Below are 26,869 nucleotides of genomic sequence, written 5' to 3'. Positions count from 1 at the left end.
TTGCGGTTTCCTAGGTCAAGGTCTTCTACATCTTCTCTCCTTCCACCAACCACCAACTCCCTCTGTTTCCACCAACTCCCCCTGCTTCTACCAACTGCCCACCTCCCCAACGGCTCTTCCCCTCTTCTCCTCTTTTCCTGCCTCTGGTTCCTCCCACTCCTCTTCTACTGCCCAATCACTGGCTGTAGCCTTTATTTAACAAATTTGATTGGACAGAAGGTTTACAAGATTCACTCCTCCTTCGCAGCCCCTCCCAGGAGTGGAATTACCATGACAAGAGGCTAGGGCTATCCACCACAGAGGAGGATGTCCAGTGTCTTCCTCTGTTGCTCTGCATGCTATTCCCTTGAGACAGTGTCTCTCACTGAACCTGGAACTCACCCTTTTTTGACGAGATGATTCTCCAGCAAAGCCCCAGTGGTTGGCCATCAAGCCCCAGTGGTCCTCCTGGGTTTATATCATCCCTGTCCTCAGCACTGGTGTTTGAGATTTGTATTGTGGGAAACAAGACCCACCCCACACACTGTAATAAATTAAAGTGACTAGTGAAAGTGGCTTTTAATATTTTATAGAAAGGGACACCAGCATGGAGAAAAGGCAAGATGGCTGACACACCGACCTGACACAAGAGATTTGTTCCTTCTCTCCTTTCTTTTCTTTCTTTCTTTCCTTTTGGTTGTTTTGAGTCACGGTTTTTCTGTGTATCCTGCATCCCTGGCTGTCCTGGAACTTGTTTGTAAACCAGACTGGTCTTGAACTCAGAGATTCCTCCTGCCTCTGCCTTCTAAAGGAGTGCACCACCACCTCCCAGCTCAGACAACGGTTTCTGAAGTCCCCAGTTGTGAGGCATTCCAGCCCACTGTCCCTAGGCTGGAACTTTAGATGGTTACAATGGGACACTCTTGTAGCTTAGCCCCCTTCCCAAGCTCCCCACTCTTTCAGTTCAGGATGCAAAGCCTGAATATCTAATGAATATCCGGGACATGAGACTGCCTCCTTTTCTAATTCAGGGCTTGTTCCCCTGGCAACCTCCCAACTCTGAGTTCTGAGACAAGCAGGCGCTCTCCACCAGCTGGGGGAAGGAGAAGCCTAGCTTCACCTGCTTACCTGTGGCTTGTCAATGAGCTCTGGGCATGCCTCATTCTGAGAGTGGACCATCAAGATTTATTTTTTTAAAGTGTCACCATGTCCAGATTTTTACATGGGTGCTGGGGACCCAAACTCAGATCCTCACATTTGTATAATAAGCATTTATCCACTGAATCATATTCCCAGCACCCCTACCTCCTTCATGAGCCTGGATCTTTATTAATTAATTAACCAATTCATTCATTCATTCATCCATCCATTCATTTACTTTACGTTTCAATATCAGCTCCCTCCTCCTAGTACCCTCTCACACAGAACCTCCCCCATTCTTCTCTCCCCCTTTCTTCTGTGAGGAGGGGGAGTCTCTCTCTAGGTATCACTTTCCCTTCTATTCACCCCTTGAGCCTATATCTTATATAGTTGGGGCTAGTCTCAGACTCTCTAGTAGTCAAGGATGACCTTGAACACCTAATCTTTCTGCTTCAATCTCCTAGAGCTGGGACTATGGGTCTGTACTATCACAGATGGTTTACAAGATATGGGTTTTGCTCAGTGTCACTCAGGAGCAAGCAAACCAGCTGCATGAGAGACTTGCCTCCTATTCCCTGTCTAGCCTGGGTGTTCAAGCCCACAGTAGTGCCTTTTACGTCATAGCACATCTAGGGGATTAAAAAAAAAAATCACATTTCTGTGAATCTTACAGTGGTCAGGCTATGTAAACCATAAAATACGACTCCTCTCCTTAGTGTTCATGTTCAATACAAGATCAATAGTCAAAGTGTCCCTGTTAGCTTCAGATGTCACCTTGACCCATCCCAGAGTGTTCATCAGAGGGAGTCACAACTGGGGACCGCCCAGATACAGTTGGCAGATGGCCATGTCTGTGAGGAATGACCTTGGTTTTGATTGATGTGGGAAGGCCCAGGCCTTTGTCAGTGGTACTATAGATGGGCAGGTGGTCTTGGGCTGTATGCACTAGCTAGATGAACATGAGCCTGGGAACAAGTCAGTAAGCAGTGTTGTTCCATGGTTTCTGTTTCAGTTCCTACCCTGACTCCCCTCAGTCATGGATTGTGACCTGGAAGTGTAAGCTAAGCAAGCAAACAAGCCAGAAGAGAACAACAAAATAACTATATGTAAATACAACTGCAGGGATCCAGTACCCATTTCTGGCCTCCAAAACCACTGTACATATGGTACACACACAGACAGGCAGGCACACACATACACATACATACAAATGTTTATTATTTCATTTTCTTGAGATAGGATCTATCTATCTATCTGCCTAGCTAGGAATCCACCATGTAGACCAGGCTGGCCTCACAGAAATCCTCCTGCCTCTGCCTTCCAAGTGCTGGGATTAAATGTACCATTATATCCAGTTTAATATTTTTGTTGTTGTTTGTTTGTTTTTAATTTTAGACGTATTATGGTGGTTTGAATGAGCCCGCAGGTTCATAGATTTGAATACTTGGTCACCAGGAGTTGCTCTATTTGAAAGGATTAAGAGGTGTGGCCTCATTGAAGGAAATTGTCTCCAGGGGTGGGCTTTGGGGCTTCAAAAGCCCAAGCCAGTCCCAGACAGTGTCTCTCTTCCTGCTGCCTGCTGATCTGGATGTAGAACTCTCAGCCACCTCTCCTGCACCTTGTCTGCTTACAGGCCACCATACAATGGACAGTGGACTAAACCTGTGAAACTGTAAGCCAGCCCCACTTAAATGCTTTTTAAAAATAAAGAGTTGTCATGGTTGTGGTGTCTCCTCACAGCAATAGAACACTGACCAAGTCGAGTATCTAGAATCCAAAGCCTTATACTAATCTTTAGTTGACCTATGATGTCATTACTGTCATAGAATGGTCTCTCCAGGCTTCTGGGCTCAAGCAATGCTCCTGCCTCTGCCTCCAGAGTAGTTGGATAATAGAGGTGTGTCCCTGTACCTGACCGCCAGAGAAACTTCCTCAGGATCGCCACGATCCATCTTCTACCCGCGGCATAACTAGCAAGTGTCTTCGAGGGGACATTTGTAACAAGAGGAGGAAAGCATGAACCGATCAGGAGGATGTAGAAGGGAGGGCGCCCCAGGGACCTCATCATTGGCACGGGCTGCCTGTGGGTTTAATAACTACTACTACTATATGATAACTAGCTAGTTAATATAGTATAATAACTAGCTACTAGGTGGCCTGTTTTATACTAAGGCCAGAGTTTCCTGGGCTTTTGTGCCATTCTGTATGAACTGGAAGGGTTCACAGGACCCTTGTGTACATGTTTGGTGTCTCCGTGGACAAGAGAAAGAGGGAGATCTACTGGTTGTCTGGGTCCTTGCTCAGGTTCAGTGGGCTACACAAGAAAGAAGGTCACAGCCTGGAGAGCCCTGGTCAAATGGAAGACAAATTTCCAACATCAGAAACTCTTCAGGAAATTTTTTTTTTGGGGGTGGGGGGAGGGTCCAGGCCTAAAACTCCCAGGAAGGCTCTGCAGTGGGCACACCCAGGCAGGGCCGGCAGGCCTGAAAGCTTCCTCTCCACAAGGTTGTCATCTTACCCACTATGAAATGAAGAGTGACTGGGCACCAATCAGAATGAAGCCTGGCCCTGCATCCTGAACCAGACGCAAGCAGGGGTCTGTCATGGCAGTCTGGCAGTCTGGCAGTCATGAGATCCGTGTCTCACCCGGGCTTCCTCGGCTCGCTCGGCTCCTTCAGATTCTTTCAGTTTCTCCGTGGCTCCAGGAACAGAACTAAGAAAAGTCGGAAACAAAACAGCTAGACACAAAGAAAAGCAGAAGTGGGCCTCTCAGAGACTGGTCCCCCAGCAGGGCTGAGCTGTGGAACGTCCAGCCGTGGCCTGTCTGCCGGTGACCCATGTGTGGGAGAAATGACCCAACTACCGTCAGCTGTATGGCTGCCCACGCTGCTGCTGTTGCTTTTCTGGCTTCCAGGTGAGGAGGCATCTGCCTTGGAGGGCGGGGGTTCGGGGTGGGGAGGCTTCGGGGAGATGCCAGTGTGAGGCATTGAAACCGGGATTCCTCGGGGCACAACACAGAATGCGGCAGCTACGTCCTTCATGTAAGGTGGATGACCAAAGGCGGGGAGGGACCAGGATCTCGCTCTGCAGACAGCTGTCAGAACAAGGGACAAGTCACACACGGTGGGGGCTGATGGCTGCCGAGGAGGGGTGTCCAGAGGAATTTTGGATGGTTTAGAATAGAAAACAGGAGGTCAGGGCAGGTGGTACCAATGCAAGTGGACAGTGGTCGTGTTGAGAGGCCCAGAGAGGCACGTGCTGATGGTGATGTGTGTGAAGAAATTTAATCTGTCTTTCTTTCCTTCCTTCCTCCCTCCCTTCCTCCCTCCTTCCCTCCCTCCCTCCCTCCCTCCCTTTCTTCCTTCCTTCCTCTCTTCCTCTTTCTTTCTTTCTTTCTTTCTTTCTTTCTTTCTTTCTTTCTTTCTTTCTTTTGTTTTTCCCCCTCTTTTTGGTTTTTCAAAACAGGGTTTCTCTGTGTACCTTGGCTGTCTTGGAACTCACTCTGTAGACCAGGCTGGTCTAGAACTCAGAGATCCATCTGTCTCTATCTCCCAAGGCTGGGATTAAAAGATGTGCTAGTCTCCCCCCCCCCCCTTTTTTTTTTTTCAAGACAGGGTTTCTCTGTGTAGCCCTGGCTATCCTGGAACTCACTTTGTAGACCAGGCTGGCCTCGAACTCAGAAATCCACCCGCCTCTGCCTCCCAAGTGCTGGGATTAAAGGTATGCGCCACCACTGCCCGGCTTTTTTTTCCCCCATTTTCTTTTTGAGATAGGGTCTCACTGATTATCCTTGGATCTCACTATATGGACTAGGGTGGCCATGAATTCACAGAAACTGCCTTTCTCAGCATCCAGAATGCTGGGATTAAAGGTGTGCACCACCACACTCCACAGACTTCTTTTTTGGTTTTTATTCTTTGAAATTTTCATTATATGTGAATAATGTGGTCTAACCGTAACTTCCCTCAAGTCCATTCAACACATCTCCCTCCAACTTTGTATTATTTGTACTTTAAAAAAAAAATAGCCATGGAATGGTTAGCACTGGCTCTATGCACATGGGTGTGGGGTCATCCACTGAGGAAGGGACAACCTGTCAATAGCCACACCCACAAAGAAAAAAAAAATCTCTAATCCAGTACTCTGGAGACAGAGGCAGAGGCAGAGGCAGGCAGATCTCTGTAAGTTTCAGGCCAGCCAGAGCTACATAGAAAAAAAAAAGTCTCAAAATAAATAAAGGAAGAACAAAAGAAAGAAAGAAAGAAAGAAAGCCAGTCAGCCATTGGTTTCATCTGGATTTACACACTTATTTAGAGAGGCTTGAAAAAATTATCTTGGCTATTTTTCTCTTTATTTTTCTTCTTTTTTCCCCCTTTGGTATTTAAGGGGATTTGAAAGTACCCTGTTAAGGGAAGAGGTGGAAAGATAGACAGACAGCCGTCTACTGGGGTGGAGGAGCATCCCTGTAAGCCAGGAAAGGCACAGGAGGGCTGGGAACTGGTGTTTACTTATTAAGCACGTCGGGACTCAGGAGATGGCTTAGTGGAGAAAGCAGGCACCTGAGTTTGGATTCCAAGCATCCATTGAAAACTGGGTTTGCTATACATGTGTAACCCCAGAGCTGGGGGTGCAGAGAAGAGTGGGACTCGATGCTCCTTCTGGTCTTTGTAGGCACCATGCTCCTCTGCCCATACGTGCACACAGACACAGGGAGAGATGGCTTAGTGTTGAGTACACTTACTGCTCTTCCAGAGGACCTGGGTTTGGTTTTCAGAACCCACACAGTGGTTCATAACTGTAGAATTATTATTATATTAATATTGATTCATAAACTAGTACAGAAGCAGTTCTTTTTTTTTTTTTGGTTTTTGAAACAGGGTTTCTCTGTGTAGCCCTGGCTGTCCTGGAACTCACTCTGTAGACCAGGCTGGCCTCGAACTCAGAGATCTGCCTGCCTCTGCCTCCCAAGTGCTGGGATTAAAGACGTGCGCCACCACTGCCCGGCACAAAAGCAGTTCTTAACCTCGGCTAGTTCCCCAATAACCACAGAGAGAGACCAAGATCTATTAAAATTGCCTTGAACCAGATACTGAGCAAGCATTACTCCATTCTAAACCTCCAAGCTAGTCAGGCCTCCTCCCAGACAGTATTCACATAGAACTTCTGTCCTCTCCTGATGTTTTCTCCACCTCCCTCATGGTTCCATTCCTCTTCCTCCTAGAATGGGAAGTCCCACCCATTCTCTCCAAAGCTCTGTATTGGCTCATTGGCTTTTATTGGCAGGGCAGAGAACGAATGAGGAGCAATGTTTATATAAACTTGAGACAGGAGCTTCTAAGAATGAACATAGCAATGCCATGTCTGTTTTGAGACAAGATATGAGGGCAGAGAAATCAGCATTTAAAAAACACAAGAGTAAACTTTACACGGTACAAAAACATACCTACATACAACCACCTATAACTCTAGTTTTAGGGCTTCTCACACCCTCTTCTGGCTTCCATGGGCTCCTGCATGTATGTGTGTGGTGCATATAAACTCACACAGGTACACACAAACACACAAAAATAATAAACCTCAAAAAGACAGAACCTCAAAATCAGCGAGATGAACCTAGGTTTAGAGAGCAAAGTCTCCCATTTTCCTGCCCTTCCCCCTAACTCCAGGAGGTCACAGGGTCATAAGGTCATTGAAGGAGCCGGGTATACAGCTGGCCACCTCTTCTGCTCTAACTAATATTGTTGTAGGGGGTGGGGGTGGCACATGGGGGTGTGGCTATTCCCCAAGCTCCTGAGATGCCCAGAGCTGAGTTTGAAAACATGAGGCCCTAAAGGGTGAGAGGGACTGGGAAGATTAAGGGTGAAGGATGGAGCAGGGCAGAAGGGAAGGTTGTTGAAGGGTGATTGGCTGATGGGAGGTGACGGGATGGATGGAGGGTGGAGCTTTTGGAGGCCTTACTCCTCATCCAGCTGTGAGGTGCAGAATGGAGGTTTGTATTTTCCAGACTGTGTCCCTCTGCATGGCCCCAGCACCGTGACAGGAACTGTGGGGAAAACGCTGAGTGTGTCGTGTCAGTATGAGGAGAAATTCAAGACTAACAATAAATACTGGTGCAGAGTGTTATCTGTGCTACGATGTAAAGATATTGTCAAGACCAGAGGCTCAGAAGAAGCCAGGAATGGCCGAGTGTCCATCAGGGACCATCCCGACAACCTCACCTTCACAGTGACCTTGGAGAGCCTCAGCGAGGAAGATGCAGGCACCTACATGTGTGCGGTGGATATACCATTTTTGGATGGCTTCTTTGAGATTGTTGACTCCTTGGGGATCGATAAGTACTTCAAGATTGAGTTGTCCGTGGTCCCAAGTAAGGTCACAGGTAAGTCCCCATAATGAGCACTGTAGCACCAGGACAGCTGAAAGTGGCAGGAATTTCTAGGCAGGAATCAGCTCAAAGCCTGGGAGTAGAGTGAGCGGCAGTCAGGGACAGAGCAACAGCTAGGGAGGCATCCTGGAATAACTGCTTCTTGTGAGGAGGAAGGTGTTAGTCTGTCAGGAGACAGGAGGTGGAAAGGGCAGAGTGTGGCCAAAAGAGTTCTGTATCTTGTTTGGGTAAACCATGAAAACTAGAGTTCATGGGTGTGCTGGGGGCTGAGCAGTGGTCAGTAGGGGACAGACGGTGACAGTGCTGTGTTCAGAGGGCACTTTCACTAGTGACACAGCCAGCTTTGCAGTTAGCTGTCTCTGGCAGCATGTGGCTGAGGCTGAGGGGAGCAGACCTGGTGTGTGGCTTTGCCTCAGGTGTGTTGGGGGTGGCAGCTGTGTCACATGCCCCAATGATCAGCTGGTTTAGGAGGATCCCCCCCCCACCCTTCCTTTGTACTAAAACAGCTCAAAAACAACCCATTGACAGCTGATCAGGGTGATGTATGTCTGAGATCTTAGCACTCAGGAGGTGGAGGCAGGAGGATCACAAGTTCAGACAGTCAGGGCTATAAACTCCATGTCAAGACACTGTCTCAAAAAAGTAAAAGAAAGAAAAGGAAGGAAAGAAGGGAAGGAGGAAGAAAGGGGGAGGGAGGGAGAAAGGAAGAGAGAAAGGAGAGAGGAAGAAAGGAAGGAAGGAAGGAAGGAAGGAAGGAAGGAAGGAAGGAAGGAAGGAAAGAAGGAAGGAAGGAAGAAGCCCTTAGACACTGGCAGAATCTGAAGAGACTAACTAGTTCTGATTTGTAGTTTCATCTCCAGAACCAACACTAGAGATACCTGTGGTGTCCACCAGCCTGTCTACCAAGGGTCCCACCCAAGAATCCATCACAGGATCCATCACAGACGGCCACCATGAGCATCATGGGACCCAGGGCTTGAGGTGAGGTACCCTGGTTCCTGACCTGGAGGTGTTCACCTCAGCCTTGTTGTTCCTTTAAGTGAAGGGCTGCCAGGAGTGTGAGGGCTTGTGGTAAGCCAATTTGTTTCCTGACTTGAAGGTGGACCTTCTCCTGAGAGGGGCTTACGTGTTCATGTCATACCCTGTTGGCTAGAACCTCTTGTACCCTGGGCTGTGGTCCAGGTAAGGAGTTCATAGGTCACTGACCATGCTGGGCCTGCCTATGATGAAGGTAGGGAGAGTTCAGGCTGAGGAGGACCCAGGAAGTCAGGAGAGGAGAGCAGAATAAAAAGGGCTGGTGACGTCCTGTCAGGCATGACTCAGTGCTTCACAGAATGCTCTCTTTCGTATCTCGTGAAGATCTTCATGTTACCACATGTTATTTTTCTATGGCTGTAATAAAAAAACCCACCCTGGCCAAGGCAACTTATAATCAAAAGCATTTATTTGGGGCTCATGATTTCAGAGAATTAGAGTCCATGACCACCATGGTGGGGACAAGGCAGCAGGCAGGCAAGCATGTCTCTGGAGCAGTAGCCGAGAGCTTACACCTTGAGACACAGCCACAAGACAGAGAGAGAGAGAGAGAGAGAGAGAGAGAGAGAGAGAGAGAGAGAGAGAGGGGGGAGAGAGAGATGAGAGAGAGAGAGACAGAGAGAGAGACAGAGAGAGAGAGAGAGACAGAGAGAGAGACAGAGAGAGAGAGACAGAGAGAGAGACAGAGAGAGAGCGAGCTAACGGGATATTGTGGGCTTCTGTGTGTGTGTGCGTGTATCTGTGTATGTAAATCTCTCTGTGTGTAAATCTCTGTGTGTATCTATGTATGTGAAAGTATCTATGTGTATTTATGTATGTGTGTGTATCCGTGTGTGTGTGTAAATCTCTGTGTGTTTATCTATGTATGTGAATGTATCTGTGTGTATCTATGTATGTGTGTGTATCTGTATCTGTGTGTGTGTGTGTGTGTAAGAGAGAGAGAAAGAGAGAGAGAGAGATTTAGATATATAGCCCATTATGTTGTTGACCTTTATAAATTTTTTAAAAAGATTTATTTATTTTATGTATATGAGTATACTGTCACTGTCTTCAGACACATCAGAAGAGGAATATTCAATCTGGTTGTGAGCCATCATGTGGTTGCTGGGAATTGAACTCAGGACCTCTGGAAGAGCAGTCAGTGCTCTTAACCGCTGAGCCATCTCTCCAGCCTCCATAAAAAAATTTTTTTATTTATTTATTTCTTTTGATACAAGGTCTGACTACATAGCTTTGGCTAGCCTGGAGCTTGCTGTGTAGACCAGGCTGGCTTTGAACTCACAAAGATTCATTTACCCTTGCTTCCTGAGCACTGGGATTAAAGTTGTGGGTCAGCACTGCCAGCTTTATAAAGTTTTAAAGGTTACTGTTGTACGTGAGGGAGTGTTCCTATGAGCACAACTTTCAGGAGTCAGTTCTCTCCTTCCTCTGTGGGTTCTGGGGTTTGAACCTATGGCTTCAAGCTTGCATGGCAAACTCTTTTATCTACAAAGTCATCTTATGGATTCCTTTAAAAAATTTTGACTTTATGCATTTGTTTTGAAAACCAGGGCCTGATGATAAACTCAGGGGCTGTGTAGAGCTCTTGCCTAGTATCTATGAGGCCGTGAGTTCAATTCCCAGCTCTGAATAAATTACTCCCTCCCTGTAAAGGCTCCCAGTGCTGCTGTCCGTGTTAGCTGTCCTGCTGTTGCTGTTGGTAGGGACCTCTCTGCTGGCCTGGAGGATGTTCCAGAAGCGGCTGGTCAAAGGTGAGTTAGTCCCTGTGTCCTTCTGTTCCTGCTCCAGGCCAGGCAGATTCTGGCCACAGTCTTCCACCTTCCTGCTCTGTCCCTAGTTTTCAGAACAGGCACCACATTAAGCACACACCCTCAGCATGTTTGCGGGGGATTGTGTTTTGGGGGGGAGGCCCAGAGGTCTTTGCAGATAGCTCCCTAGAGGCCTTTCTCCTGGGGCCTGAGTGGCCTCCTTGGAGCTACGTCTTCTTTGGTTAAAATCTTGCTTGGCTTCCCACACTCTCAAGAGACTCTGCAGGGCTGTTAGGCCTCCACAATGTGTCCAGCCTGCCTTGCCCCTTCTCACTTCTTGTGACTTTTGGTCACATGGGAGGAACCCTCCCCTCTCCACCCTCCTGAGCCTCTGCTCCCACATAGCTGACACACATGGGACTTCCCCAACCTGGACAACCCCAGTTCTGTGAGTCCTAGCACACTTCTTGGTTGCCCTTTCACCTAGAAACACTGTGGCCCCACACTTCCTTCTTAACAATGGTATGAGAGGGGTTGGTTCATCTAATCCCAGTGCATGAGAAGCAGGGGTAACAGGATTGCAGGGAGTTCACGGGCACACAGCACTACATAGGGAAGACTTTGTCTCATAGAACAAAACAAACCAGGAGGTAGAGGGTAGAGGTGCACGCCTTTAATTTCAGCACTTGAGAGGTAGAACCAGAGGGATCTCTATGAGTTCGAGGCCAGCCTGGTCTACAGAGTGAGTTTTAGCACAGCCAGGGCTACACAGAGAAACCCTGTCTTGAAAAAAACACACAAACTAAACCAAAACAGCAGAAAAAGGGGCGAGGAGAGGATTTCTGTAGGAAACTTGAAAAATAATTTAAAGCAACAGGAAAGCAATTACACAAGATACATGATAAGTCCAAATCCCACCACCAAGAGCCGGGCAGAGGTGGTGCACCTTTAATCCCAGCACTTGGGAGATAGAGGAAGGTGAATCTCTGTGAGTTCAAGGCCAGCCTGGTCTACATAGTGAGTTCTAGGATAGCCAGGACTGTTACATAGAGAAATCCTGTCTTGAAAACAAAAACAAAAAACAAAAAGAAATCCCACCACACAGAAAATAAGCCACTGTGCCAGCGGCATGTGAGTTCCTCCTGGTCTTTTATTACACCTATGTGAATTCTTTAAAATATTTTTCCATGTTTTAATTATGTGTGTATGTGTGTGTATGTTGTGTTGTGTGTGTGTTGTGTGTGTGTGTTGTGTGTGTTGTGTGTGTGTGTGTTGTGTGTGTGTGTGTGGTGTGTGTGTGTGTGTGTGTGTGTGTGTGTGTGTAGAGCCCTTGGAGCTCAGGAGTGAGCATTAGATCCCTTGGAGTTGAAGTTACCGGCAGTTGTCAGATGATCAGTGTGGGCGCTGGGAACCAAACTTGGGTCCCCCGGAAGGGCAGCCAGTGTTCTTCATGACCAGGCAAAGTGGCTCATCCTTGTACTCTCAGCACTTGGGAGGTTGAGGCAGGAGGATTAGGGGAGATTTGAAGAGCAGGCTGGACAACATAGCAAGACCCTGTCTCAGAAACAAAACAAAAACTTCATTCCATTTAAACCTGCCATTTTGCACTTAAACATAGTATATATAGCATTTCACTAGCATTGAATGTTCTAGAAATCCCAGACCTATGGCTGAAGTCTCCAGGGCAAACCTTTCTCAGATAGAGTAGCACACCCCTCCCCTGGTCCACAGCTTCACCTCCACCTTCTCTTCCTCCCTCTAGCTCATGAGCATCCAGAGCTATCTCAGAACCTCAGACAGGTAAGGGAGCTATGGCTGGGCTGGCCGGAAGAGAGCCAGGGTGACTGGGTGGGGAGGAGGTAAGAGGAGGCTGTGGTGGTGCCACTGGGCTGGTAGAAGGGACTGGTCTGCTACAGGGAGATGGAATTGTTCCAGAACAGGAAGACTAGCACCTGGAGATCTAGTCACCAACTCTCGTCCCAGGTTCTGTCCAGTGTGTTCCCTTCTGGCCAGGACGGTGGACTTGGAAGAAGGGAGAGTCCTCAGGAACGCCTTTATGACACCCAGAGTGTAGTGGGGGGAGGGTGTTCAGAGAAGGAGGGCAGTTGGAGGAAAGGGGAGGGTTGGAAGGGAGGGATTCCACGGATGACACTTCTTGACCTTCTATAGGCTGCTGAGCAGAGTGAGTCCCAGTATGTGAATTTGCAGCTGCACACGTGGTCGCTGAGGGAAGAACCGGTGCTACCAAGTCAAGTAGAGGTGGAATATAGCACACTGGTAAGTTGGAGAGCCTGGCTCCCTTGGCATGAGGATCCCGGGTCATGTATGGGTATCACATAGGATGGGGGTGGGCAGAAGGGGACTGGGCTGCTGGCTCAGGCAGCGATTCAGAAGATGGGGCAGGTGGAGACTCAGGGAGAGCCGAGGCCCTTAGAAGAGCCACGTGCCATTGTAGCTAGGAGTAGGAAGTGGGGTTATAGGAGTGGCCAATATCTATGGTCTTGACAGTGAATACATCAAAACCAGCCTTTTCACCTGGCGTTGGTTCCCCCCACCCTATCATTTTGGTATCAATTCTGCTTTAGAGGTGTGTCTAGGACCCACCATTTTACAGGAAGGATCAAACAGAAGCTGAGAGAGATACAAACATCAAAAGCTTTCTGGGGAGACTTCTTTCCCTCTCCTCCAAGCTCAGAGCCCTCTGAACCCTTCTCCGATGCCCTGAGGGATGCCATGGTTTGGTGACAGGAGATAGGTGACATATACTGCTCTGAAAAAGTGACTCATTTAAATGAGTTCACTCTGACCCATTCAACCCAGGCTGTTGATCTTGCTCCATGGGAGATAAGGAGAGGTTCTGTCCCGCATCCATTCAGGATGACCCAAAGCTATGACTTCCCTTCACTTGTGCCAGTGTCTGAAAAAAAAAAAAAAAAGGCTCATTTATTTTTGTTTCATGTGCATTGGTGTTTTGTCTGTGTGTATGTCTGTGTGAGGGCATCAGATGTCCTGGAAGTGAGGTACAGACAGTTGTGGGCTGCCATGTGGGTGTTGGGAATTGAACCCCCGTCCTCTGGAAGAGCACTCAATGCTCTTAACCACTGGACAGTCTCTTCATCCCTACACCAGTGTCTTCTGAACATGAGTTATGGGCAGGGGACCCAGTGTCTACATTTTAAGCAGCTGTCTGTCTGTAGTTAGATGGTGCCCAGCTTTTTCCCTCCCTCCATCATGTGACATGTTCTCATGCCTTCCCAGCTACGGGACCAGCAACAACCTGGCGCCACCTGGTAGCTAATGATTGCAAATCAGTTGGTTGGAAGCTAATTTCCTTTTCCCCTTGGGACAAGTCAGCTGGTGACATTAGAAGAGTTCTGCCATTGTGGCTACTTCTGCTGGCCATGATATACCCAGCATGGGGACTTTCCACTGTGGCTTGACCAGGTGGGCCAATGAGTCCACTTCTGGGCAGTCGAGGTTTGGGATATGTACCCTCTCCTCTTGGCCTGAGTCTGTGGTCTCTTTCTACAGGCATTACCCCAGGAAGAGCTTCACTATACATCCGTGGCATTTGACCCCCAGAGGCAGGATTCTCAGGCCAGTGGGGTTGCCCGTCGTCAACCTCAGGAGCCAAAAGCAGTGTACAGTGAGATCCGGAAGCCCAGAAAAAAATCTCTCTGACCCTCACCTGTGACTCCTTGTCACCTGATCCCTTCAATGGTGACCACCAGGTTCTCAAGCTCCTTGCTGGCTGCTGCCCTCAATGTCACCACCCTCTCTGGCTTCACTAAAGACGAGCAGGAGCCAGGGCTCTGTGGGCAGAGAGTCTCATCCCACTGGCTCTCTCCTCTTAGCCTGCATTTTGTTCTGCCTCTGGGTATGGAGGATGTAGATGCTGCTCCTTTGGGGCTCTGGGAACTGACATGGTTCGTACAGAACGGTACTTGTGTTAACCTTGCGGTGTCAGTCCAGGAAGAACATCTGTGGTCACTGGGAAAGTAGAGAACCAGTGAGGACCCATGAGACTACAAAGAAATAGGCGTCATGGGGGCGCTAAACACCAACTACCTGTCTCACAGAGATAAGCTCTAAGGACAGGAGCCTGGCCCACAGCACCAAGGTCACGGGCAAATTCCTCTGGACTCATTTTTATTTTTATTTTTTTTTGGTTTTTAGAGACAGGGTTTCTCTGTGTAGCTTTGGCTGTCCTGGAACTCACTCTGTAAACCAGACTGGCCTTGCTCACAAAGCTCTGCCTGCCTCTGCCTCTTCAAGTGCTGGGACTAAAGGCATGAGCCATGATGTCTGGCTTCTCTAGACTCTTAAGTAAAAGATGAAATAAAATTTATAATATCTTTTTAAAGGGACAAGAAGTGGTTCAAATGGTGTCTGTTACATGCCTGTAACCCCATATTAAAGCTCAGCTTTGAAGTCAGAGGAACCTTTGGGGTACAGGGCTTGGGAAGGACACACCCACTGCCGCTCCCAATGGAACACATGAGTGTTTTCTTTTTTCTTTTTTCTTTTTTCTTTTTTCTTTTTTCTTTTTTCTTTTTTCTCCTCCTCCTCCTCCTCCTCCTCCTCCTCCTCCTCCTCCTCCTCCTCCTCCTCCTCTTCCTCCTCCTCCTCCTCCTTTTTCTTTGGTTTTTCGAGACAGGGTTTCTCTGTGTAGTCCTGGCTGTCCTGGAACTCTGTAGACCAGGCTAGCCTCGAACTCAGGAACTCAGAAATCCACCTGTCTTTGCCTCCCAAGTGCTGGGATTAAAGTCGTGCACCACCACCGCCTGGCACATGAGTGTTTTTTTACCAGGGTGGTTTTAAACTTGAATCCAAAGGCAACTGTATTTCCAGGCTGCAGTAGCCACCAATAGCTTAAAAGCTGTATCTGCCCAATTTATTTTTCTTACAACTCTTAACACTGTGCCAGAAGCCACTCCAAGGGTAAGTTGTCCCCAGAATGGTAGGATGGTGGGTATTTGTGACTTCTTTTTTTTAAAGACATGATTCTTACTGCGTATTGGTGCAAACCTTTGATTTAGCACTTGGGAGGCAGAGGCAGTCAGGTTTCTGTGAGTTTGAGACCAGCCTGGTCTACAGAGTGAGTTTCTGGACAGCCAAGGCTACACAGAGAAACCCTGTCTCAACAAAACAAACAAACAAACAAACAAACAAACAAACAAAAGACAGGGTTCTTTATAGCCCAGGCTAGCCTTTGAACTTGCCATGTAGTCAAGGATGACTTTTTAGTCAATGTTTCATTGCTGTGAAGAGACTCTACGTAGAGGAAAGCATTTAACTGGACCTGGCTTCCAGTTCAGAGGTTTAGTCCAGTGTCATTATGGTGGGAAGGGCATCTTGCATGAGTTTCTTCTCCATCAGTTCTTTAGATTTGTGTTCATGTACCAACCCTCCACACATGCATGTGCTCATGATATGTACATCCATAACTCATCCCTCCCTTCTTGTACTAATGTTCTGAGACATAAAAGGGGAAACCCACATGCACGGATGGATACATGCCCAAAGCCAGGTTTCGTGGTGTGAGGGAAGTGTGTCAGGGCAGTAGTGACTATGGGTACAGCAAACAGAGCACTGGCCTGCTCTCAGCTCTGCCCCAGGCCCAAACCTACCAATAGCTCTTTCCACTGGAAAGAGCAGTGGGCTCTGAATTGTCAGCAGATGGGACTGAAGAGTCTTAAAGGGGGAAGTAGGGATACTGTGGCCAAAAATAGAGTCCTAGGCACACAAACACTCAGGCACAAAGATTTAGTTGGGTGACTAAACTAGACTGCCAAGTGGGAGGGATGGCCAGGGAAAGGAGAGCCTTGCTTCCTGGTGAGAGTCACTTATCCTGGGGTGGCCCAAGTACCAAGTGCCCAGACAGAGGAGGTTTTCTTCTCCTATGGACACATTTCTTCCTTCACTTTCTCCTCTCCTGTTTCCTCTCCCTGCTGCCTGGGGCAGATCAGCCCAAGGGCAGCTTTCATTCATTCTTTCATTCCTCCCTTCATTCACCATTTATTCAACCATTCACTTGTCAGCCCATCCATCCATCAGTGGGGAGCTGACAGAAGGCAGCTATCATCCGTGAAGCCATCTTGAGCCATATACTCTGACAAGAGACTTGATTACAACAGCCTACAACAGCTGAGCACACTCTGATAACATCTTGTTTTAGATACCCAGGATCTTCCTTTGGGTGTGTGAGACTTAAAGGTGTGATTTAGAGCCGAGACTTAAGGGCATGACTCAAGGGTGTGACTTAGAGGCGTGGCTTAGAAGTGAGACATATAAAAGGCGAGAGGCAGACAGAAGAAATTATTATTAGGTATTAGGCACTTGGCACTTGGAGGAAGAATTTGGATTAGAGAGTAGGCACTTGAGACACTTGGAGGCACAAGGGACTAGGAACTCAAGACTTGGGACCTGGACTAGGAAGAAAGACTGAAGAATAAACAGGATTGAATCACACTCTGTCTGGTCTCCATTCTTTGCGTCTGTCTTCACTCTATCTCTTGCTGAACCCTGAACCATGGACTGGAGCAGCTTGGGGCAGTGCAGGCTCTAACAATTTAGCCCCCCAAGGCTTTTGGCAGTGTGGGTTCCAACATTGACAGAGCGGTCCTGACATTTTGGCTCCCACACATAAGGTAGCTCGGGCCGCAACATTTTTGGCGCCCAATGTGGGGCAGCTCAGGCCGCAACATCCATCCACCCACCCACCTACCCACCCATCCATCCATCTATACACTCAATATTTCATTCACTCCCTGCAGAACATTCAGGGACCTGCTTCATAGGAGGCAGAAGGCTGAACACAGGGAAGCATAGGAAAAACCTCTGCCCCACATAGACTTATGAGTTTACAGAGATACAGACATGGTCTTCTCCACTCACCTCTCCGCTTTAGGGGCACCCCTTCAGATGTAGTCCTAAGTAAACAGTGGGTGGATGGATGGATGGATGGATGGATGGATGGATGGGTGGATGGATGGATGGATGGGTGAATGGGTGGGTGGGTGGGTGGATGGATGGATGGATGGGTGAATGGGTGGGTGGATGGATGGGTGGGTGGATGGATGAATGTAACAATTTCCTATTAAAGAACTGAAAATCTGGATGCTCCAAATTTATGTTAAAGAGTGGCCATCAGGGCTGGAAAGGAGGCTCAGTGGGTAAAAGTGCTTGTCACCTAAGTGCAAGGGCTTGAGTTTGGTCCCCAGAACCCACATAAAAAGCTGGATGTGTGGTCTGCTCACATCCAGTGGATGAAATGCTTACAAGTTTGGTGACCTGAGTTTGGTTCCTGGAACTAATGTAAAGATGGAAGGAGAGGACCAAGTACACAAGTTGTCCTCTGACCTCCACATCATGGCATATGAGCTCCCATCTCACCCTCCACAAACAATTATTTAAATTTTAAAAAATAAAAAAAAAATTAATGTAGAAGTTGGGCCTGGTTCTTCCTCCCAGTCCCATGCTCCCAGAAATGAGACTCAGACTCCAAAGTTATTTACAAATACCTTGGCCATATAGCTAGTCTCTCTCCTGACTAGATGCAGTTTAAACTATCTCATGTATGCTAGCCTGCATTCTGCCACATATATGGCTGGTTACCTGTGCTAAGATCTCATGCATCTGTCTCATCATGTCTTCCCAGGCAGGTCTTCCGGCGCCTGGCTCTATCCCAGAAAGTTTTTTACCTCCCAGAGATGTTCCACCTCTGATTTCCTTCCTAAGCCATAGGCCATTGGCATTTTAATTGACAGATGATGCATCCATACATTGCATGGGATATTCTCTCTAAAAATTAAAAAGTAGGACATGTAGCAAGAGAGCCTGTAATCCCAGCTCTGCTTCAGCAAGATGGAAGGTGGAAACAGGTCCCCGAAGCTTGGAGGCCAGCTGGCCTGGTGCTGGAGTGATTATCCAAGAGACCGTGTCCCAGACAAGGTGAAAGGTGTGTACTGATACCTCAGATTGTCCTCTGACCATAACACATGTGCCTGCATGCATACATACAAATACATACAAAATGGCTGTGAGGGTTGACTGCCCTATTAGCTAGAAAGCTAACATGATGGATTTCATGTTGTCCTTAGCCTGCACTTAGAGTGAAGGGGGAGAAAGAGTCAGATGGGATGGCCTTTATCCAGAATCCCCATGGGGAAGCACTTTCTCCATCAAGAATAGGCAACTTCATCCAGCCATTCATGGATCTCAACAGTGCTATGTCATGTGCTGTGTGGCAGTGGGGCAGTGGGCTGTGAGAAGCAGCTGGGTGCTTGGTAGAGCATAAGTCTGGAACCCCAGACCCTTATTGGATGGCAGGAGTTCGGCTCTGCTCCCGGGGCCCTGGTTCTTTTCATTTAGCTTCAACCCCCCACAGCCCCTCCCACAGAGAGGTCTTCCTTACTCCCTTTGCCCAAGACAACAGTCACAAGGAACAGGCCTCAGGCCCTAGAGAGATTTACATACTAGTGAGATGCCTGAAGGCCAGAGGGTGGTGCCGATTAAACATTTTTCCCCAGCCCCTCCCACTTCTCTCCCTCCCTATTTAACTCAGGACTGCCCTGAGTTTCAGGGGGGTGCATCCAGATCCATCCACCATCTGCCATGACATTAAAGCCTGTAAAAACCCATGGACTTTCTCATGTCATTGGGGCCATGAGGAACTGTGGAGAAGGCTTTTAATGAGCTGCTGTAGCCGTGCCGTGAGGAACCATGTAGCCACAGCCGCCATACCTAACTTCCCCTGGAGGAACCCTCAGCGTTTCCAGCCGCCCTACCTACAATGTGCTTTTTCTGAGGAGATGTGAACATCTAGTGACCCAGATAGGGCTCAACCCAAAGAGACAGTTGCATCCCAGTCTAGCTTGGTGAGCCCGTGAGCTCACCTGGTTTCCCTTCAGGAGCATGGGTGAAAGGCTTCTTACAGGATCATAACTGACCCCCTCCAAACAGCTGTCCCAATGAAAGTCTCATTCTAGTATAGGTGCAGGTCTCCCTCAAATCTCTATACATGGAGTTCCCCTTACTTCAGCTAACTTTCTATCTCCTATGTAATCCAGCACATCCTCACATTCAGGTGGAACAGAATTTTGTGCTAGGGGCATGAAGGGAGCATGCAGGAGGGAGTGGCTAGGATCTCTGGTGAGGGACTGATGGGGTGTTTGAAAGTCTCATAGGTGTGGGCAGTTACAGATGCTGTGCCTTCAAGGTGGTGGTGGTCATGTCCAGGACAATGCTCCCCAACATCTCTGAGGAGCACTTTTGTCTCTCTCGTGAACCAGAATTTGTCAGATCAAAATGGAGTCACTTATGTCAAATCCTAACAGAAGTCAGGGATCATTGTCTTAGTCTACTCTCTCTTGCTTCTTGACCTCTTGGCTAAGATCAAGTGCAAAATACTGGTGACTGAGAAATTTATAGGAGAAAGAGGTTTATTTAATTTAAGGTTTTGAAGTCTGGGAGGGTAAAGTTAGGAGACTGCAATGGGTAGGAGCCTTCTTGCTGATGGGGGCTCTGCAGGGTCTACAGACAGGATGGGCTTCAAATAGGGCAGGAGGTGCAAAGTAGACACTGAGAAGCATTTTAAACAGATACATTTCTTTTCTACATTAATTATATTTGCTTGTGTTTGTGAGTACACACGTGGGTGTGCCCACGTACCAAGGTGTGTTAAGGCGTAGAGATCCAAGGACAAGTTGATAGGAGTCAGTTCTCTCCTACCATGAGAGTTTCAGGGGTTGAATTTGTATTGTTAGGCTTGGCAGCAAGTGCCCTTAGCCACTGAGCCATCTTACTGGCCCAACACATCAACAGGTGGCTTCTTCTCTCCTCTTCCTCCTCCTCCTCTTCCTCCTCCTCCTCTTCCTTCTTCTTTTTATAGATACAGGGTTTCTTTGTATAGCCTTGGCTACAGTGGAACTCACTCTGTAGACCAGGTTGCCCTTAAACTCAGAGATCCACCTGCCTCTGCTTCCTGAATGCTGGGATTAAAGGTATCTGCCATCGTACCCTGCTCCTAACACGCCTATTCTTGAGATAACACATTTACCCAGTAATCTATGTCCTAGTCCCTATCCTTTCTCTAAGAAGTCCTGGTGATGTATTGATAGTGTAGCAGAAGCCAGAGGCCTTGAACCAGACCACAAAATGGTATACTGTGGGGCACACTACAGCTTCCATAAGAGTTTGTTTGTTTGTTTGTTTTTTAAGGGGGAGGTTGCAACGGCAGAGGGAGAGGGTGGGTATGAAGAGACAGGGGGATGAGTGGGATTCAGGTGCATAATGTGAAATTCACAAAGAATCACTAAAAAGCTAAATAAATAAATAAATAAATAAATAAATAAATAAATAGCAGTTCTGACCAGAAGAGTATGAGCAGGAAGAGGAGAAGGAGGAGGAGGAGGAAGAAGAAGAGGAAGAAGAAGAGGAGGAGAAGGAAGAGGAGGAAGAGGACTAGGAAGAGGAGGAAGAGGAAGAGTGGCAGTAGCAGTAGTAGTAGTTGTTCAGATGACTGAACCCAGGGCCTCAAGGATGCTAACCAGGTGCCCTGCCACTCAGCTATGCCCCTAATTCTAACCCTCTTTTTACTATTTTATTTTTACTATTTACTGAAGTCTTGTTAAATTGCCCAGGTTGACCTTGAACTTGCTCTGTAACTCAGGCAGGCCTTGCCCTCGCTATCCTCCTGCCTCAGTTTCACCTGGCCCTACTGCGCAACAGGGGTTCAAGATTCACTGTGTATTCTGATGATGGAATCATCAAAGTGGAGACATCCACAAAGGAGATCATCACAGATACTTACATGACAACAGTAACTGTCACCAGAGACTCTGCCCAAACCACAGGCTTGTACAAAAGTCATGATGACCTTGCACAAAGAACCACAGCCTTGCAGTGCCACATCAGCCCAGAAGCTGTCTGGTCAGCTTCACGCTGACTCCACCTTCAATACTGACATTTGCGGTGGAGAACCATTGCTTCAACACAGTTATGTAACCTTCCTGACCTTCCCGTTAACCCTCCCCTTCTTTACTTTTTCACCCTATGACATCTTGCGTCCTCTATGGCACACGTGTTCCATAGTGCAGGCTCACTGCGCCCAGTAAGCTCTTTCCTCACCTGCTCAGTTTAGCTCAAAGCAGTATCTCCATATCATTCTAGCAGAGACCCCCACAGAGGGGAGGTGTGCTAACTAGTTTTATGTCAACTTGACACAAGCCAGATCATTTGGGAAGAGGGAATTTAAACTGAGAAAACGCTCCCACCCGACTGGTCTGTGGGCAAGCCTGTATACATTTACTTGATTGATGATTGATCTAGGGTTCGGTTCACCATGGGTGGGGCCATCCCTGAGTGGCGGGTCCTGGGTTCTATAACAAAGCAGGCTGAGCCAGCCTGAGGAGCAAGCCAGTAAGCGGCACTTCTCTATGGCCTCTGCCTCAGCTCCTGCCTTCAGGCTCCTGCCCTGAGTTCCTGATGAGACTTCCCTCAGTGATAGTTTGTGGTGTGGGAGTGTATGTGAAATAAACCCTTTCCTCCCCAAGTTGCTTTTGGTCATGGCGTTTTATCACAGCAATAGAAACCCTAAGACTGAGGGGGTTTGGAGTGTTCCTATCCATCCAGGCTGCAGGCCAATTGCAGCTGGCAGGATAATGAGCTTTCGTCCTTGTCTCAATCCCCAGAACCTATGAATATATTTTAGTTAAAAGGTACTTTACCTAGGTGATGGCTTGTGGATTTTGAATGAGGCTGTGTGTGTGTGTAAAATGAGTCTGAATTATCAAGGTATTTTCAGTTGTATGTAAGAGTGTGCAAAGAGCCTGTGTTAGCTGTTAACCAGAGCAGAGAGGGATGAAGGAGACAGAAATGGGAAGTTGTGAAGATAGTACCCAGGCTCTGAAGAGATTACAAGCCAAGGAGTCCAGGGGACCGCTGGCAATAAGAAAAGATGAGGGGACTCCCCCTAGCGGCTACAGGGGGAACACAACCTGTCAACACCTTGATTTAAGGAGATGTAAGGTCTGTGTTTTTTGTTTGTTTTTTTGTTTGTTTTTTCGAGACAGGGTTTCTCTGTGTAGCCCTGGCTGTCCTGGAACTCACTCTGTAGACCAGGCTGGCCTTGAACTCAGAAATCCACCTGCCTCTGCCTCCCAAGTTCTGGGATTAAAGGCGTGCGCCACCACTACCCAGCAGGTCTGTGTTGTTTTAAAACATTATAACCCATTGTATGGTTTTGGCGTCTTTATAAAAAAAATCAAGTGTCCATAGGTGTGTGGGTTTATTTCTGAGTCTTCAGTTCAATTCCACTGATCCATGTGTCTGTCTCTGTACCAATACCACACAGTTTTTTTTTTTTTTTTTTCACTATTGCTCTGTAGTACAGCTTAAAATCAGGGATGGTGATTTCCCCAGAAGTTCTTTTATTGTTGAGAATTGTTTTCAATATCCTGTGTTTTTTGTTTTTTCCATAAGAAGCTGAGAATTGCTCTTTCAAGGTCTATAAAAAATTGTGTTGGAATTTTGATTTTGGGATTGCACTGGATCTGTAGACTGCTTTTGGTAAGGTGGACATTTTGACTAGGTTAATCCTACCTATCCATGAGTATAGACCCTTGGGATTCTCAGAGATGGAACCACCAACCAAAGAACATACACAGGATGGGCCTAGGCCTCCCCACACACGTGTAACCGATGTGCACTTTGGTTTTCATGTGGGTCCCAAACAACTGGAGCCAGTGGGGGGGCCTAACCCAAAAGCTGTTGCCTGTGTGTGGGATATGTTCTTCTAGCGGGGATGCCTTGTCTGGCCTTAGTGGGAGAGGATGCACTTAGCCTCACAGAGACTTGATGTGCCAGGGTTGGGGGATATCCAGGGGCCCCCATCTGCTCAGAGGATAAGGAGAGGGGGATGGGGAGAAGGATTGTGGGAGGAGCCTATGATCTGGGTGTAAAGTGAATAAGTGAAAAATAAATAAAAGACACTATGACCCAAGACTGCAGCTACAAGCTCTGACCTTGAGTAGACCAGCTGTTTGTCAATGGGCCCAGCTAGAGACGGGGTCCCATGGGCTATGGTGCCAGGGGCAGCCCCTGAACCAGGTGGGGCGGAAATGGCCCCAGGGAGGGCTTGGCTTAGCAATGAGGAGACAAGCCCCCAGAGGAAGCCAAGACTCCTCAAGGAAGGCCTGTGTATTGAAGGCTTGACTGTCAGCTTGTAGATGCCTCCTTCCCAATGCCGTCAGAGTGGCAATTAAATTCAACCTGAGTCCGGCTGTAGTGGCTCATACCAGTGATCCCAGACAGAGGGTCTGAGGTTATCCTGGGCTATCTAGTGAGTTACAGGACAGCTGGGCTAAAGAGTGAGACCTTGTCTCTGAAAACAAACTAAACAATAAAAACAATTTTAAAGCAAGTTTGAGAGAGGACATTGAAAGCACAGGAAGACTCAGCGCTACGTCACTCCACAGTGAGGACAGGTTCTGAGAAATGAGTTTGTGAGCAGTTTTACCACTGTGTGAATGATTATAGTGTATGATTAAGCAAGCTTGTGGGGTAGACTACCTGTTACACACCTGCGTGCACACACACACACACACACACAAGCACACACACATGCACACTGACAGAGACAGAGAGACAAGGAGGGAGGGGGAAGGGAGGAAAGGAGGGAGGGAGAGGGAGAGGGGGAGGGAAGGAGGGAGAGGGAGGGAGAGCACATAATACTCCTAGGGACACTATGAGCAAGACAACGTGAGATTAGATTAAGCACAAGAAGAAATAATGCATCAAAAGACATGACAGGGGCCAGCGGCGAGGCTCAGTGGGTAAGGGCGCTTGCTGTGTAAGTGTACTGGCCAGAGATTGAGCCCGAGACATGACAGGAGCCAGCAGGGAGGCTCAGTGGGTAGAGGCGCTTTTCTTTAAGTGTATTGACCTGAGATTGATCCCCAGAACAATATAGAAGTAGGAGAGAACTGACATTGTAAAGTTAACCTCTGACCTCCACATGTATACTGTGGCATGTGTGTGTTTCTCATGACACACACACACACACACACACACACACGATAAACTAGGACTATAAAAGGTTGTTGCCCTACTATTTTACAGAAAACCTTTTTAATAAGTAGAGAGAGTACATTTTAAAATAATGTAAAGCATATTTCTATATGCATAAGTGTACATATGTATGTATATATTTAAGACAGTATCTCACATAGCCTAGGCTAGCCTCAAATTTGCTATGTAGCTAAGGATAATCTTGACCTTTTGCTTCCACACAATCCACCGTGAGCAGATTTATTGTTTATTTATTGTTTTTCAGTGTTGGAACCAAACCCAGGGGATGGAGCATGCTACAGAAACAGTCTAGCACCAGAGTCGTGTCTCCAACCCCACAGCCCATAGTTTTATATTCCTGGCAAGGCAGTAGGTGTGTTTAGACCACACTATACACCCGCAAGTAATGGCTTCTGCGACAGTGTTAGGCAGTTCTGGCGTCACTAGGGAATAATTGTCATCTCATGACATTCTTTGAGGTCCAACATCACATATGTGGCTTGTCATTGGCTAGATGCGGTTCTGTGGCTTGTGACTCTACCAGGCCATTTTGCACATATTCACGAAGATGTGGTCCACATGTTCCTGCTCCCCCAGCCACATGGATGCCAGTCTTCCCATCCCCAGCATCCTCTCCTGCCCCTTAGTGTTTTCAGGCCACAACCATCTCAGATATCATTTTACAGTCTCATGTAAGAACGACAGCGCCATCCCATAATATTCCACTGCATGACTATGCTAGTCATACCACCAAACTACACACCCATCCATTACTTTAAATTCTTAGCTAAATTCAGGAATCCCTGAGCCAGGCTCAGTGGTGGGTAAGACTACAGGAAGAACAATTGTAAAGCCATCTATACCCCCTTTCCTTTAAAAATTAATTAATTAACATTAATTAATTATGTTTACCAAAGAAACCTGATGGAATGTATTTTAAGTTAGTCCTCATCCATCTGTCCAAAAGATTAGCAAAGAATGACTGACCCAAAGTTTTAAACCATAACCTCAAGGCAGGATGGCAAGTTCAAGGTCAGCCTAGAGTATATAAATAGACTTTGTCTAAAGAGAGCGGGGAAGAGAGGGAGGAAGGGAAGAAGGAAGAAGGAAAGAAGAAGGAAATGGCCTGAGGAACACATTGCCTTGTTTGTTGACTGCACTCACTGTGTGTGATCATTTGTATATGCTCAGTCCATGCAGTGGCACTATTAGAAGGTGTGGCCCTGTTGAAGTAGGTGTGTCACTGTGGGTATGGGCTTTAAGACCCTCATCCTAGCTGCCTGGAAGTCAGTCTTCCACTAGCAGCCTTCAGATAAAGATGTAGAACTCTCAGCTCCTCCAGTACCATGCCTGCCTGGATGTTGCCATGTTCCTGCCTTAATAACAATGAACTGAACCTCTGAACTTGTAAGCCAGCCCCAGTTAAATGTTGTCCTTTATAAGAGTTGCCTTGGTCATGGTGTCTGTTCACAGCAGCAAAACTCTAACTAGGACACTGGGCCACCCCCAGCATTGGTTTGTGGAGCTGATTCCACCTTGGACCAACACTGAGGGATAGGACAACCATATGTTTCCACCTTGTGGCCACGGCTAGAATCACACATGTCTTGCTCTAGCAGGTCAGCCAGGGCAGAGAATTTTGTATTTTTGTGTCCTGTGTCCTGCAACTGCAAAGGGGGAAGAGCTTGAATTAAGAGGAACAACAAAAAACCCTTGACTGGCACTTCACTCCCTTGCCCTCCCCTTGATGTGGAAAGAGAACCCCAAACTTCCTGATCGAGTGTTTCCTTTGCTGTGCTCAGTTATCTCGCTCGTCCTGATTCTTGACAGTTTGTTATTGCAGCCTGCCCAAGGGAAGGGCAGCCACTAACCCCTGTGGTGGGGATAGAAAAACAGAGGACAGAGTGATAAACAGAGAGACAAGAAGACACACAAATATTTCATTTTATTTTATTTTAGATACAGGATCTCGTGTACCCCAGGCTGTCCTCAAACTTTCCAGGTAACAAAGGATGGACTTGAACTCCTAATCCTCCTGCCTCCACCTTTCAAGAGCTGGGATTACAGGTGTGTGCCATCATACCCAGTTTTAACTGGTGCTGGGGATAGAAGCCAGGGCTTCCTACAGACTAAGGAAGAACTCTATCTTTCAAGGCTGTCTGAGTATTAGGCCTGGGACACAATGCCCAGTGCCTCACATTGTCCTTGTCACACACAATGTCCAGTGTCCCCGCATTGATCCTTGTTGTCACCTTTCAGACCTGGACTCATTCATGTGCAGTTTCCTTACTGCCTGCCAAAGCCTCTTGACAACTTCCTTTGAATTAGACCCTACAAATCTGGACCACCCGGCTCAGCAGAGCTTGCAACACACTTCTGAAGCCCAAGCAAGTGTCAAAGCCAGACTTCTCACCTGCCTGGGCAGGGCCGTGATAATGTGGGAATGGCAGAACCTGTGGACACAGTTCAGTGGAGGCACCAAGAGGGATCACTGACCCCCAAAGATCCTATT

At 47.6% G+C, this 26,869-nt stretch overlaps 1 protein-coding gene across 2 annotated transcripts; it reads left to right on the top strand.

Moving 5' to 3' along the window:
* Window positions 1-3,565: 3,565 nt before the first annotated feature.
* Window positions 3,566-14,722, top strand: Cd300a (CD300a molecule). Of its 2 annotated transcripts, none has more exons than XM_076935506.1 (7): window positions 3,566-4,033; window positions 7,346-7,498; window positions 8,353-8,485; window positions 10,193-10,290; window positions 12,050-12,087; window positions 12,457-12,564; window positions 13,819-14,722. In XM_076935506.1, exons 1-7 carry the CDS (start codon window positions 3,970-3,972, stop codon window positions 13,966-13,968), a joined length of 744 nt encoding a protein of 247 aa, XP_076791621.1. In that variant the 5' UTR covers window positions 3,566-3,969; the 3' UTR covers window positions 13,969-14,722. The 2 variants fall into 2 exon arrangements, with proteins under 2 accessions (XP_076791621.1, XP_034362653.1); XM_034506762.2 differs by having other exon boundaries at window positions 3,581-4,033; window positions 7,124-7,498.
* The last annotated feature ends 12,147 nt before the right edge of the window (window positions 14,723-26,869 follow it).

Source organism: Arvicanthis niloticus, chromosome 6, assembly GCF_011762505.2.
Source record: "Arvicanthis niloticus isolate mArvNil1 chromosome 6, mArvNil1.pat.X, whole genome shotgun sequence".
Lineage (NCBI taxonomy): Eukaryota > Metazoa > Chordata > Mammalia > Rodentia > Muridae > Arvicanthis > Arvicanthis niloticus.
Note: the sequence above shows the minus strand (reverse complement) of the source record. Positions and strands in the feature narration are given on the sequence as shown.